General features: G+C 35.7%; 1 protein-coding gene across 6 annotated transcripts in view; it reads left to right on the plus strand.

Moving 5' to 3' along the window:
• The window catches only part of ADGRG6 (adhesion G protein-coupled receptor G6), a 100888-nt gene that overhangs the window by 21989 nt on the left and 62055 nt on the right, over positions 1–16844 (plus strand). For all 6 annotated transcript variants that reach the window (XM_034418928.3, XM_034418926.3, XM_034418927.3 and 3 more), the window contains exon 3: positions 14920–15261. In XM_034418928.3, the coding sequence (XP_034274819.1) occupies positions 14920–15261 (342 nt within the window). The remainder of the gene's footprint in view (positions 1–14919; positions 15262–16844) is intronic.

Genomic DNA, 16844 nt, shown 5'->3' on the forward strand with positions numbered 1-16844 from the left:
ATGGACAATTTGTTAGGAAATAGAAGAAAAGAAACAGCAGGAATTGTTTGTACAGACTAATTGGATGGCAGTGTGCCTGGAGCTTATGGATGGGTATTTCTGTGTTTTAATCATATATATAATATACAACACACATGCACACACACTCACATACACTTACATTTTGGAAGTGACATTTTTGATGTGAAAAAAATATTTAACCAGATGAAAGAACATAGACACAAAGCATATAGTGCCCAGTCTTTCTGTTTCCTTACCACCTTCCATTCCAACACTTCTAAAGAATGTGTGGGTTGTAATTCCAATCTTTTCGTCTTTAAAAGAATTTCCTTTAGATCTAAGAATTCTTTCTAAGCAATTATCATGTGACAGAATGATTAAACAGGAAATGGTTCTCTAGCATGTGGAAAATATGAGATAGCAAAACTACTCTCAAATATGGTTTTCCTAAATTGTAAGGACAGGTTTTATGCCAACCCAAAATTCTGCTGGATTCATTTACTGCTTGTACTGACATTCTTAGACTGTTCAAGCAAATAATTTGAGAATAATTTTATAAAGTGGCAGGTGCATTAATGGTGCTTTACAAATAAGAATAAGAATATTAAATATGCTCCAGTTAATACCCATTAATACTTACTGGCTACATTTACTAAGCATATAATATTTTACCCAAATATTTTGCCACTTAATTTTAATTTACTTTTTACTTGATGGGGTAATTTTCAACAACAATGGTATACATGGCAGAATTGCAAGGAGAAAGCCACTACTCTCCAAAAAGAACATTACTACCTGTCTGCAGTTAGCAAAAGACAATGTGAGTTATCCAGAAGGCTATTGGAAGACTGTTCTGTGGATAGATGAAATCAAAATTAACCTTTTTTCTTTTTTAAAAAAAGCATTTTATTTGCTGAAAAGCAAACATTGCATTGCAGCATAAGAACCTTATCCCACATGTGAAACATGGTAGTGGCAGTGTCATGGTTTGGGCCCGCTTTGCTTCTCCAGACGAAGACAGCTTGCCATCATTAATAGAACTATGAGTTCTAAATTGTACCAACAAATTCTACAAAAAATGCCTAGGATATATGTTTTTGAAGTGAAGCTTAAGAGAAAGTGAATCATGTACCAAGACAGTGACTCACACACAAGTTGTTCAACCAAAGAGTGGTTAAAACAAAAGGAAGTTAATGTTTTCGAATGACCGAGTCAAAGTCTTGATTTTATTCCTAGAGAACACTTGTGGAAGGACCTGAAGTAGGCTGTCCATGTGATAAAGTCCATCAGTTCAACTCAATCCCTGAAGCTACTCTGTAAGGAAGATTGAGCTAAAATTTCTCCAAGCTAATGTGCTGGACTAATCAACAGTTACCAGAAAAGTTTGATGATGACGGTGATGATGATGTTATTCAGTTGTGTCCCACTCTTGGCCATTCTATGGGCCAGGTCTCTCTACATCTTCTGATCTTGCACTACTTCTTTGAATTGTTCTGTGCTCTGGATGGAGACAGCTTTGATGGTGTCCAGCCACCATATTCTTTGGTTACGCTAATTCTTCTAACATAATTGCTTTCTCCAGTGAATTCCTCAGCAAAACATGGCCAAAATAAGTGAGACACAGTTTCGTGATTTTGCTTTCTAGTAATAACCTTCTGGTATTATGCATTCCAGTACTTTCTTGTTAATCATCTTTGCTGGAATACACAGGAGCCTTCTCCAGCACCACAGCTTAAATGAGTCAATTTCTTTCCTGTCTTAATTTTTTAAGGTCCAATTTTCACAACCATAGATACCTTACACAGAACAGAATGGACTAACCTACATTTGGTTACCAGGTTGATGTCCTTGCTTTCCCATATTTGATTCGTGTTCATCATTGCTGTCTGTCCCAGTGCAATCCAACATTTATTTCTGTGCTGCATTCACCATTTTGAACTATCTGTGATCCTAGGAAAGTGGTTTTTTTCCATGCATTCTATCTCTTCACTGTCAGTTTCTATTTTGATATTTCCATTCCTAGCAGTGGTCATGAGCTTGGTCTTTTTGATGTTCAAAAAGAGACCAAAATTCTCACTTTATTTCACTTTTCACTTTCAGAAAAGTTGTAATAATTGTTGCTCATAGGGGGGGGGGGACAGAGACACCAATTGCTGAAAGTAAAGATACAAAAAAAAGAGCAACAAAGATGATTAGGGGGCTGGAAGCTAAAACATATGAAGAACGGTTGCAGGAACTGGGTATGTCTAGTTTAATGAAAACAAGGACTGGGGAGACATGATAGCAGTATTCCAATATCTCAGGGGCTGCCACAAAGTAGAGAGAGTCAAGCTATTCTCCAAAGCACCTGAGGGCAGGACAAGAAGCAATGGGTGGAAACTTATCAAAGAGAGAAGCAACTTAGAACTAAGGAGAAATTTCCTTACAGTTAGAACAATTAATCAGTGGAACAACAGAAGTTGTGAATGCTCCAACACTAGAAGTTTTTAAGAAGATGTTGGATAACCATTTGTCTGAAATGGTGTAGGCTTTCCTGCCTAAGCAGGGGGTTGGACTAGAAGACCTCCAAAGTCCCTTCCAATTCTGTTATTATATTATATTATAAATACTTTAGTCACACATAAATATGTAGCTCCATTATTTTCATGAGCAGAAATAATGGATGGAATGGTTGCAGACCTTGTCACCAATGCATAAGTAACCAGTCAGCACTTTATTACTACAGGTAGTCCTCAACTTACAATAGTTCACTTAGTGACCATTCAAAGTTACAACAGCACTGAAAAAAGTGACTTACAACCTTTGCGGCATCCCCAGGATAATATGATCAAAATTCATACACTTGGCAACTGACTCATAGTTATGACTGTATTAGTGTCCCGGGGTTACATGATCCCCTTTTTGCAACCTTCTGACAAGCAAAGTCAATGGGGAAGCTGGATTCCCTTAGCACCCATATTATTAATTTAACAACTGCAGTGATTCACTTAACAACTATGGCAAGAAAGGTCGTAACATGGAGCAAAACTCACTTGACAAATGTCTCGATTAACCCCAGAAATGTTGGGCTCAATTGCGGCCGTAAGTGGAGGACTACTTGTATTCTGTACTTAGCCAGCCTGAGAAGAAGTTATTCCCCTTTCTTAGTAAGGAACCCTGAGCTACCTTTACATACTGAATGTATAACTGTATTTAATTGTACACAGGTAGATCATGGAGCTTTCTATTGCTCTTCCATTCAGTAATAATGCTGTTATTAATTTTTGCTGTGGATATCATATGACAAAATACTTGCCATATTAACATATACATAACTAGTAATGAAGTTCCAAAATGATAGGAAACTTTAAAAGGAAGAACATGCCGTATTTCCATATGAAATTTTAATTACCGTATTTTAAAGTAGACGAAAACGTTAATGGCTGGGGATGTGGCAGAGCCCCCATCCAGAGAAATAATGACAAGTGTAGCTAATCCTGAAGCTTGTACATAGTGTTAAAGTTCAAGATAAGGAACTTTGTGCTAAATTACATAGACACACTGTTTTAAAACAATTTGTTCAGTCGATTTCAGAAAAGACATTAAAATATCTTAAGTCACTTCCTAATTCATTTCAAGAATCTTTGTGCACTTGTTATCCTGCTTCAATAAATCTTTCCAAGCCTCTTTAAAGTATGTCTCCAGAGATAACTAAATGCCATTTTCCTGTCTGTATTACTTTTAAATACATAATCGTGACAGAGATTTCCTTTTGGCTAATGTCCTAGATTTGGTTTCAGAAGTTGTAAAGCAATTCATTTGTAAAGCTCTGCAGTTTTAGAGGGAAATATGAAGTGCAACAGTGGGTCAGACCTTAAAACAAGCTAAATTGCCACAGGATTTATTTTTTATTTTGGTCTTTGCTTCTTTTATAAGTTATCTATTTGGAATTTGGGGTAATAGGAAATTGCCATTTTTAAAGTAATATTTTATTCATGGCTGCTTTCTGTTTCCGTTCTATATGGTGTCAGTTTAACTTTAAAATGAAGTAAGATTAATTTCTTCTCAGTTTTAGAATAAATTTGATTCGAAGCCATATCAATAAATAGATATATAATTTTGCAACTCTTTTAAAATGATAAAACAAATATTGATCCTATATTCAGTTCAACAAGAAAAAAAAATGTTAATGCTATTGCAAACTCTCCTTCAATAATGGGTCTTATTACTCATATTTCTTTAGCTCCTAAAAGTGTTCATGATTGTGCATCTCCATATGGGATTCAGCCAGTTCGCACCACTTCGGGAGAACCGATTGTTAACTTTCTGAGCAGTTTGGCAAACTGGTTGTTGTAAGAAATCATTAGGGCAGAGAACCGGTTGTTAAATTACTTGAATCCCACCACTGGTACAGTTGTACAACCAGATTTAGTCTCATAAAAAGGATTTTGTTGTAGAGAACAGTATATTTGTTTCATATTGGATTTTGTTTGTCATAATTTCTGCCATTATTTTTCTTGCATACTTGCCTATTATAGTAAACTTGTAGGTCCATTGGAATATACTGATATGCAATCTATAAGAAGCTGACCTACCACATTGTTAAAATACCACCTAAGCCTAACTAAGGATATTGTCAGGGCAGCTTGAACAAAGAATAGGTATTTCCCCTTGCAATAGTGTTTGAAAATAAATTACACCGAAATGAAATTAATTTGTAAAAGACAGAAATAAATATGGGGCCATAGGCCATTATTTTCCTGTGTGTTTAGTTTTTATTTAGTGAAACATTGTTGGGTATAAATTATTAAAGCATATTCATCCTACTGAGCTTTAATAATTTTATAAAAGTGTAATTAGTTTACACAAACATGAAATTAAGATTTGAATTAGCAGCTAAGTTTTGTTATTTGTAAAAACTTATAGCATGAATGCCAATGAAAATACTCTCAAATAACATTGGGTGTAACACAGGATTTTCATACTACCTGTTCCTCCGAGGGAAATCCTTACACTGCCTTCAGGGTGACCTCTTCAAAAACTGTGGATGTGGGTTGAGTTAGTCAATGCATTGTGCTTCTACTTGAATTTTCACTGGCAGAAAACCAAAGTATCAAGGGAAACAGGCAGGGCAGGGCCCCAATTCTAGTTCAGAAAATATGTTCTGCTTTTACAATTTGTTCTTTCATAGTTCAGTCTGTCTTTCAGGAAAAGTAACACATATATATGCTATCATCCTGGAAAACTTTTGTAATCTTTGATTATACATAGACATTCGTATTTTTTTTCAAGCAACTTTGCTTTTAAGGTAAAGTGGTCTTTGGCATCAGAGGCATTTCAGAGAGCGCCTTCATGTTAGATAATTTGATAAGAACAGAGTACTTTACAGCAAGGAAAAAAAACTGAAAGCTGAGAAAACCAAAAGGGAAGAAACAGTCCTGCTGAGAAGGTTGCAAGTAACAGGATGACTTCCCTCCAATAGAAAGAAGACAAGAAAGGCAGTAAATGGGCACAATCGAAAAGTCTCATATTAAAGTACAAAGCAAAAGAAAACCAAGTTGGTTAGAAAGACTCAAAGTCTACTTTTTTCCCCATAAAGATTGTACTTTTTGGAAATACGATGGTTGGACAACTGGAAAATATAAAAGAAAACTAACTTCCTGCTGATGCAACTTCTGTATATAATGTCACTCACTTGAATATTTTATGAGTTAAGAGTGAAATCCATAGCAATTAAACACAATAAAACTTCAAAATAAAAGAAAAATCATGCTAAACCTGGAGCAAACTTTTGAAAGAATTGCTTGTTAGTCCTTATTTATTGACCATAATTGGGACCAGAAACTCCATTACTAAGCCATATGGTCATAAAATGAAACATTATATGACCATGCATACTTATGTAAGTTTATCTCTTTTGGCTACAGTTGTGAAATGAATTAGGTCATTAGGTATGTGACAATGGGGAAGCCAGAATGACAACTATAGTTCTACAGTTTAATGTTCAATGCAAAAATTAATAATTCAAACAAGTAAAACTATGGAAAGTTAGTAGCTGAAATAACTGAATCAGGTAGAATATTCCAAACTTTGGCAACTCTATTACAAAAATCATTTTTTTACAATCAAGTTTAAAGTGGTTTGCATTAAGTTTAAAGCGATTATTTGTGTGTGTTACATTACATTTAAAACTTAAAAAGCCATTTACAGGTAAAATGTTACTATGTACAATTTTGTATACAAAATTAATACCTAGTCTAACCGCAAGTGTTGCAATACTAAGTTATCTGAACCAAGAATTTCAAGCCTAGTAGAATTCCACAACTCTAGTGAGCAATACAGTATTTCCAGAAAAGAAACTTAGTAAAATTAAATTTACAACTTTTAGTGCCTTTTTAGTAATGCTGCTGCAATGAACTTTAGAACATAAATCATTCAAGATGAGTACACCTAGGTCCTTAGCAAAATAAAGATCAATATTATACTTTACATTCTGGTTTTGCTTTCCAATATGTAAAACTAAGCATTTCTTAATTGAAATTTGAAGTTGCCAAATAGGTGACCATTAAAAAACGTGATCAATGTCATCTTGAAAAACAAGTGAATTTTCAGTAGCATTAAACAGTTTTACATCATCGGCAAAGAGGACACAATTACTTTTAAGTTGATCACATGTCATTTATGTAAATCAAGAAAAAAGTAGGTCCTAGGACACTATTCTGAGGAAAACCACTATTAATGGATACCAGATCAGACATTGAGGAGCCTGTTTTAACTTTCTGCAGCCTGTTAGACAAAAAAACAGCAATATTTTCTCGTCTTTCTCAGAGCTAAGCAGTTCTTTGATACCTTCTTCAAGGTTAATTTAAAGGTTATTGCCACATCTGAGTACCATTTTTTAAGAATGAATCAGAGAAATCGAGATACATTGAGAGAAGAGTAAGAAGAAAAATCAGGAAATTACCGTATTTTTTGGTGTATAAGATGCACCTTTTTACCCCAAAAAAGGGGGTGAAAATCTGGGTGCATCTTATATGCCGAATATAGCGCCGCCCACCGCCGGCCCCCACCCTTTGGCCATTTTCGGCCAGTTCCAGGCGGCAAAGATCTGGGTCGGGGCACAGCCTGAGGAACAACCTTCCCTCTTCAGGACAGTGGGGGGGCGGAATCTGCCCAGCAGCTTTGGGGAACAAGGCAGGTGCCACAATTTGCAGCTGGTCACCCCTCTGGCTGCGCTGACTTCACTCCCCAGCAATGTGAGGTACCGCCGCCACCACTCTCTGCGCCCAGGAGCCAAGCCAAGCTGAATGGGAGGTTTGCATTTTGGAATCCGGGCAGCGATGGCTGGAAAGGAGGAACGTTTCCCTTTAGGGGCTCCCATTCAGCTCGGCTTGGCTCCTGGGCGCAGAGAGGGTTAGGCAGCAGCGGCGGCGGCTCCTCACATTGCTGGGGAGTGAAGTCAACACGGCCAGAGGGGTGACCAGCCGCAAATCGTGGTACCCGCCTTGTTCCCCAAAGCTGCCTGGCAGATTTCACACACACACACACACACACACACACACACACACACACTGTCCCGAAGAGGGAGGGTTGTTCCTCAGGCTGTGCTCTGTCTCTCCCCCAGAGCACGCTAGGGGTCTCTTTGGGGGAAAGCGAGTAGTCCCTGCACCTCTCGCTTGCAGGAGGAAGAGGAGGGCAGCGCCACCTTAAATGCTGGTAGGCAGAGGTAAAATACTTTTTTCCTTGTTTTCCTCCCCCAAAATTAAGGTGCGTCTTATACTCCGATGCGTCTTATACACCGAAAAATACTTGGGAAGGGAGTTTGAAGGAGCTTTGAGAAAAGTGATTGAAGGGAAATATGATAGCATTCTTCAGATAACTTGAGAGGATGCCACAAAGAAGATGGTCACATTTTGCTCACTCATTCCAGAGTACAAGATGGAATGGTTTTAAGTTACAGGAAGCAAATTGCAATTCTGTTGAAAAAATACTTCATAACAATAAGAGCACTTCAGTTGTGAAACTACTTCATTTAATGTGTTCAAGTGAAGGCTAGATAACCATCTGTCTGGAGTAGCTTAATCTGTATTCCTGCATATTATGAGCCAGATGACCTTTTCTAGGTCTGGCCCATTTGTGTTTCAAATTATTTCTGTGTAAAATGTCCTCTTCTCAAAAACTCAGTTCAGGAAGTTTTGGTGGCCAAAGCGTGTACTGTATTTGTGGATGGACAGAGGGCGGGTGGAACAGGCCTGTTCATAATAGGCACCTTATCTTCAATCCCCCTTTCCAGTTGCAGATATCTCTGTGTTAAATTTGGTGAGGTCTTTTTGTTGCTTAACTATGAAGGGCATATTGTATTTTATGTTGTCATGTGGTTCTCACCTCAAAAAAAAAGCAAAAAACACCTGCCATTAGTTTTGTGCATCAGAGATCTAAGGAGACTAGTGAATTAAAGGTTACTCATTTGTGTTTTAAAGCAACATGTTAGATAGCTAAACTGTGTTAAACTGAAAATTCTTCAGCTTTGAGTGATAATTTCCATGCCATCAGTCTGTATTATTCACTGTAAATGCTACACATTATAAAGATTTTTTTTCCTGCAAGCATTTATTTTGGGGTAGCACATTCAGGACATTTTAGGGGGATGGAATCCCTTACTATTATATGCTTTAAGCAGTTGAGTTTTCTCTAAAGCACAAAATATCAGTGCATAGATATAATGCAAGCTGGTGGGACTAGCAATAATGCTGCCTTTGTTTCCTATCATCAGTGACCAAAACGCAGTTGAATAATTTTATGACTGCATAATTCTGTCTTTCATTGAATTATTTTAAAAAAATGCATGAAGCCTATACATTATTTCCAGTCCAGACTGAAGGATTTATATTCTTCCGGGTTAAGGGACTCCTATTAGGCAGATGAAAGGAACACAACAATAAAAAATAACAAGATGTGATACCTCATATAGTACATAAAATAACATCAATTAAATAGCTCTCTTAAATATTTGGAGCACTAATACTATCCCAGTATTGCTTGCAACATCATGGAATAAGTTCCACTGCATTTATACATAGCCATATATATAGCAATATAATTTTAAGATTTGGAATGACCAAAGATTGACATTTAACTTTAATGCCAGAAGCTGTATGTTTAATAAAATGTTATAAAGGGTTCTGGAGACAAGAGTCCTCTTTATTCTTTCATGTGAATTTGAAAATCACAAAATAGCTATTCAAATTGTTACTGATAGAAGCAAATGTTTTTTTTTAAAAAATGTAAGCAAATTTTGATAGAAGAAGCTCTTGGTATTGATAGTTTGCTTTTTGCTTCTAGAAAGTAGAAAATTGCTGGTTATTGTGTTTTTAAAAAAGTATTAATGACAACCTAAAATGAGAAAAAAGTTGAACAAATAAGAAACTATCACACTGATTACTTCATTTTTTGTTTGAAATTAATTTTCATTAAGACGAGTTAAATAGATGCTTTCCAAATAATGAATTCAGTTTTTTTTTTAATCAGTGCTGTAGTGAATTAAAAGCAATGCTGAAAACTATAATTCTGGAAACATTTGGTAATACAATGTCTCCCAACATTGTTGGAGATTAGTGGTGATTTGGGCTCTACTTGGCAATAGGAAGAGCTATTGTAGTCTTTTCTCCATGCATAGTTGTTAAGGAGATAATGTCTGTAAAACATTTAATATTAAGAATTGGAGATATATTCTGCTGTTTAGTGTTTTCAAATACATGAGTTTAAAAAATATGGTATCTTATTTCCAAAAAGTAATATTAGTTAGAGAAAAGTTAAGTGTTGTCTCTAGCCTTGTCTAGGAATCATAATAGGACTTATCCTTTCCAAACTAGCTATGTAAAGAAATATTAGTCATTTAGTCCCTTACCAAATCTTTCTCTCATTTTCCACAAATTTTAGTACACCCAAATCCAAGTGTTTCCAGTTCTAAATATGCTCTCTCAGATTGAAAAAAATTACCAGCTACAAATGCTGAACAGTCTTTTGCTCATCTCACAGACATTCCTCTTACTTCTGTGATTTGTAAGAACATTTAAGAAACTGTGGCATAATAATTGTGCATGGCAATTGTAATGAAAATGTAAAATATTTTAGAATCTAGATACTTTACTACTCTTCTAGATTTATCTGGAAGTTGAGTCATGGCAACGGGACCTCTTTTCTTGTTGGTACTCTTCTAGAGATATACATGTGAACAGTAATAGGCCAGTTCATGAGAATGTATTTCTACCAAATCACCAGTATACTCTGAGTGACAAAGTATAATTATTTACAGAATTGGGTCTAACATTTAAGTTTTTTTTCCACTCTGGAAAAATCTGTCCTAATATTAACCAGTGCGGATGGAAAAATGTAGGCGTGAGGTGGGGTGGGGTGAGAGTTTGAAAGTCAGGTTCTGAAATTTCTACCCTTGTAATGTTTTTGACTATGGCTGTAATTAATTATTTGGGTCACAATCATTCAGCATGTAATTGCTTGCCAGATATCTTGCAAAATATTATTTGCTTACAATTAATATCCACAATTTTAACTTCTCTTCAGCAAATGACTTTACAAAGTATTTCTTTGCTATGGCCGGGAAATGGGCTTCAGCTAGAAGCAGGCTTTCAAAAATAATTGCTCACAAGTTAAAGATAGAATTATGTACCAGCAGAAAATATAAAATACTGCCAAATTGTAAATTCAAGGCCAATTATGATTTTATGTTCTTTTTGTTCTTTTTACTGTTTTCACTGTTACCTTGCCCAGAAAGTTATTATGAAAAAAAAAGAGTTTTTGTTGATCAATATAACTTGACAGGGGACTAACAATTGCAAAGTGGTTTGTAAATGGCAAAATATTAGATCAAAACAAACATTTTTACAGAATATTTACTGAAGACGGATCATGGAAATATTTCAAGATGTATAAAGGCTGATAGAAATATATGGGCATTTTGTGGCTTGCTGTGAGAAATGAATGTTTATCAGAAAAAGCTAAAATTCTGACCGATAAGAGTGTAGCTCTACCCATTTCATTATTTGTAAGTGAGTCTGGAATTTCAGAAGAATCAGAAAACTAAAATGAAATGCAGCGGGATTGGAAGCTGAATTGATGTTGAATGAAGGCAGACTGAATGATTGAGCAATCAAAAAAAATTCCATTGAAGTGATTTGGACATAAAGAGAATGAATGAATACATAAAGAAAGGAGGAAGGGCTGAGAGGAAGGGGAAGACAAGAAAATCATGTGTGGATGAGTTGAACGGATCCTTAAAAAAAAGAGAACTGAGAGTGGCAATGTATAAATTTATATTTGGACAATGTATAAATTGATATTTGATATTATGGAAACAAGTAGTTTGATAGAAATGTATTGTTTTGCCAATACAGTGATCAGGGCAGTGATCAGATACCCAGGCAATTGGTCCTTTTGGATCTAGAAACAGCAAGCACAAGGAGTTTTCAAGCTTTATTATTTAACTGTAGCAGGCATATTAAACAAAAACATACCAAACAAGATTCTTTCCCTTCAGCTGCTGGGATCTCCTTTTCAAGCAGCAGAGAGACCTTAACTGGCCCTGGGTACATAGCACTGAGCGTTCCAGCCTATGCAGAGTCTCAAACTTCATGGACAGTTTCAAGACTTTTATTACAATCTGGCACTAAGACTTCATGGCCCTGCTTCTATGGTCTGCAATGCAAGACACTGGTAGAATGTTCTTAATGAAGGGAAAAACAAAATGTCTCACCAAACTCCTCAAAATAGAATGGTCTTCTGCATTGCCACTACATATATAGAAAAGTGCCTTCAACTTACAACAGTTCATTTAGTGTTCATATGAAGTTACAACGGCACTAAAAAAGCAAACTAATGACTGTTTTTCATATTTATGACCATTGCAGTATCCCCATAGTCACGTGATCTAAATTCAGGTGCTTGGTGATTGATGCATATTTATAACAATTGCGGGGTCCTGGAGTCACATGATCACCATTTGCAACTTTCTGAGAAGCAAAGTTAATGGGGAAGCCATAACCATGTTCCTAACTTAACAACTGTGGCAAGAAAGGTTGTAAAATGGGGCAACACTTCATTATTGCTTAACGCATTGTAAGCCGCCCTGAGTCTCCAGAGAAGGGCGGCATATAAATCAAATTAAAAAAAACAAAAAACAAAAATTACATTGCATTACTTACTTACATTAAGAAAGTAACAATTGTTTTGCCTAGCAACAGAAATTTTGGGCTCAATTGTGATCATAAATTGAGGACTACCTGTATATTAAATATAAGGAATAGCATTGATATAACATAAATTTAGTCAAATGTGTGTTTGTCACATTACTTAGATTTTTTAAAAACTTATTACTTGATTTTATGTGCGTGTTGGATATGTATGCACAGTTATATAGTTTGGGAGAGTTTGGGAGAATTTCTAAATCCTTCTCTTGTTCCCTAGATTGAGACAATTATAACGTTCAATAATGCAGTACAAAGTGCATCCTTTCGTTTTTTGAAAGAATGATTAAAATGTAAAGCCTGTATTGGTAAATTCCAACTCTATCTATAGTGATCTACATGGCGTTTGTTTTGTATTAATACAGAATTCAGCAGCCAGGTTTCATCTACAGAAGCAGCTCAGTTAGTCTAAATTATACCAATTACACAGCTGGTACTACATATGTTGGCAATTTTTTATGGATGAGATACAAAGTTTCCATTATTACCTTGAAAGCTCTACATAACTTGAGTCCATAAGTTGAAACAATGCCTTCTTTTATATGAAATCCCCTACTGAGGATCATCTGGGGAGTCCATCTACTGTTTCTGTGAGCGTATCCTTTGATCACTTGCAAGCGAGTTTTCTTTGTTGCTATCCAGAAAATAGTATGTTTCCCAAATCTTCATATCTCTAAACACAGCAGCTTTATAAAGCTCTCAAAAGCACATTTTTTGAATATTTTTCTGCTGTCCTCTTGTTAAATTGTTGTTATTTTTTTTTTGTTTAATTATGTAAATCACTGAGGAGCACAGGGTAGGCTGCAGATGGTCCGTGCCAGATCATGTGACCAAGGTTGCTTAAGATAAAGTAGTTGGCTGCCAAATTGCTTCTACCTTTGGATGGTATTGGGGTTTTTTTTTTTTTTTCTGGATATCTCCTATCCAGATCTGGCCCATTTTCAAACTCAGTATTTATTTTGTCAGTTTGTTCTCCTCCACCAAAGTTAGTCTTATTTCATCCTGGTTTTGGACAGATATCCTGCTGATAGGCAGAGAGGGTCCCCTATATGTAATATATTTCCAAAATTCTTATGAATCAAAATGGAATTTCTGCCTTTAGGATCTAAATCTATAGAAAGATTTTTCATTTGTATTTTATTTTGTATAATTGTTGCTGAAATGTCAAAATGTTTAAAATTGTTTATTATTATATGTTCTGTTTTACACATTTTTATGTACTTTAATAGTATGTTCTATTAAACCTTCTCTTTGAGGCTTCTTTTAAATTAAAAGCAGGATAAAAACAAATAAATAAAGCATCTAATACTGGAAATAAAAATGTTTTAGCAGCCAGTTAACAATTATGCTGGGAACATATAAAGTACAAATTATGAAATGTTGTTTACAATGGAGTAAGGCCCTTGCATGTTTATTCAGAGGAAAATTACCATGATTAAAGGAATTTACAGCCAAGTAAAGGTAGATGAAGTTACAGCATTAAATAATGTAAATGAAGCTTTATGATACTCACCCAGGGATGAAATGCTCCCGGTGCGGACCGGATCACCCGATCCGGTAGCGATGGAGGCGGGTGGTTTGGAGAACCAGTAGCAAAAATCCCTGCCCCCCCCCATGCCCAGCTGAGCCGCACAATCATCAGAGGCTTTTTCTTTTAATTTTTAAAAGCATTTTTTCTACAACCTCTTCGGCCGAAAAAATGCTTTTAAAATTTTTTTTAAAAGCCTCTGATGATCGCACGGCTCAGCTGGGATCGTCAAAGGCTTTTAAAAGCCTCTGATGATCCCACCTGAGTTGCCTGATCGGCAGAGGCTTTTTTTTCTTTTAAAAGCCTCTGATGATTCAAGCTGAGTTGCCTGATCGGCAGAGGCTTTTAAAAGAAAAAAAGCCTCTGTCAATCAGCAACTCAACTGGGATCGTCAGAGCCTTTTGAAAGCATTTTTTTACAACCTCTTCGCAATTGGCCACGCCCACCCAGTCACATTATCCCCCCACCAAGCCACGCCCACAGAACCAGTAGTAACAAATTTTAGATTTCACCACTGTACTTACCTACATATTTATTAAATGATATTTAAATATATTTATCTGGTTTATGAATTACATATTGTTCATGTACAGAATGATAGATGTATAGAGTTATGACTATATCTGAAGGAGACCAAGTTCAGTTAATTGTAAATTGTCAGAGTTTCTTGCAAAAATCAAATCTAGAAAGCACACACAGGCAAACTGATTCAGCAGGATTCATTAATTTTCTTTATATACATAATAATACATGAAGATAAATGTATGATACCAATATAGATTCTTCTTCAACGTAGTAGCAGTTACAAGCAAAACACAAGGCAGGAGAGACCAGTTAGTTTCATTTCAGCAGAGCAGACTAGTTTCAGTTTCTCTGCACAGACTCAGAAGCTGCAGACTAAGACATGCCCTGGCTCCAGTCTGTCTCAGCTCCCAAACAGCCCTCATTGGCTGACTTAGTTGCTATGCCTATACATTGGCTGACCTTGTTACCATGTCCTATTCCAGTTGATGAATATATTCTAATATAATATATAATAATAATAAATATTTCTTCACTGTGCATGAAATGATCAAGAATATCTACATTGTGGTAAATTCTACTTTGTTATGTTAACCAACTTTTCTCTGTTTTTTTGTTTTTGTTCCAAAGCTCAAGAATGCTCAGAGTGTCGTATGGTGCTGACCAATCCCACAGGAAGTTTTACCTCTCCTTGCTTCCCCAATAATTATCCCAACAATCAAGCATGCAAGTGGACCATGAGGGCTCCTTCTGGATACATCATTCAGATAACATTTGTTGATTTTGATATTGAAGAAGCTTCTGGTTGCGCATACGATCATGTAACTTTGGATACTGGAGACAAAAAAGATTCCTATTGTGGTATGACTGCCAAAGGTTTATCGTTTAACTCATCTAGGAATGAAATGATTCTAACTTTTACAAGTGACTTTAGCATTCCAAAGAAAGGCTTCAGTGCCACTTATACCCGAAGTAAGTATTCGCTTCTTGCTTTTTCCAAGCTGTAGACTATATGTAAAACTTCTGAGATTGTGATTTGATAATATCTATTTGATAGTAAAAGTAAAATTTTAGTATTTAGCAGGGCTAGGTAAGGTATCCAAACCATTGACTTAAAACCATCAGAATTCTCTTACTTAAAGAAATTGTGTTGCGCAGCAGATAAAGAGATATGGTTCTTTATTTAGATCTCGTCTGGATCATGAAGTCAATAAGAGGGTCTCAAGTTTGCAACTCTCTGTATTGCCTTCTACATCTGTGATGTGGAAAATAATATAGATCTAGTTATAGGGTTACTGTACTTAAAGATGGGGCACCATATGAGCTGCAAAACGCTAGATGAGGAGCAGATGGCAGCAAGACAAACCAAATATCTACCAGTAATTCTCGGTTGCCTCTAGTGGTTGTCTAAATCCTGTACAGTACAGGTAGTCCTCAACTTACCATTTGAAGTTACAATGGCATTGAAAAAGTGACTTATAACTGATCTTCACACTTACGACCATCACAACATCCCCATGATCACACGATCAAAATTTGGGCACTTGGCAACTGGTATGCATTCACAATGTTTACAGTGTCCCAGGTTCATGTAATCACTATTTGCAACCTTCCCAGTCAGCTTCTGACAAGCGATAAATAGATAAGGCAGGATTTGCTTAATAACCATATAATTCGCTGTTTAACAACCATGGCAAAAAAAAAAAGGTCATAAAATCAGGTGTGACTCACTTAATTGCCTTGCTTAGCAATGAAAATTCTGATTCCAGTTGTGATTTTAAGGCAAGGACTATTTGCATATATATCCGGTAATGTACTATGACATTGTAGTATGTGCTGAGTAAGCAAATAGGAATGCAGTAGATTTCCTTAAGCTTTCTAATTGCACATCAAAACCTTTCAAGAGTAAGTAAGATGATATAGAAGTTTTTCTTTAAAAAATACTTGAAGGAAATTAGTCATCAGGAAATCAGATTAATGAAATAAGACTGCATATCACTCTTTCATTAATGAAATAAGTAAAAATTAAACCCTAGTTATAATTAAATAAAAACCCCATAGCAACAAATTAGCCCCATTGATCTAATTTAAGTTAGCTTTTGATTAACTGGGCCTGTAGCCATTCTGTCTGGTTCCCACAATGTGGTATAATAAAAGCTCTATTAATTGTTTTTTTTAATAGACCTTTCCAACTTTTCAAGGAACATGTAAATTGTACGCCATAGGGGAAAAATGGTATTTATGTTCGGCTGCACATTGAGATTAGTTACTTTATAATACATGTTTGCCATTTACAAATATAGCTAGGTATAAAAATTGATGGCAAAAAAAATAAAATGTTATAGATATTGCTTGAAAAGGAATATCAATAGCAGGAATTCCTCAAAAAAATTAAACATTTTTATATCAGGAGAGAAATGTGTTGATAATTTTGACACTATGTTTCTTGTGAAATTACTGACAGAATGCTTGTCCTTTCTCTCTTGAGCTACTACTTATTTTCCTCAGGTTACCATTGTTACATAACTGGATTTGTAAAGACTTTTTTTTCAGTT

Source organism: Pantherophis guttatus, chromosome 1 (assembly GCF_059756535.1).
Source record: "Pantherophis guttatus breed Tessera chromosome 1, ASM5975653v1, whole genome shotgun sequence".
Taxonomy (NCBI): domain Eukaryota; kingdom Metazoa; phylum Chordata; class Lepidosauria; order Squamata; family Colubridae; genus Pantherophis; species Pantherophis guttatus.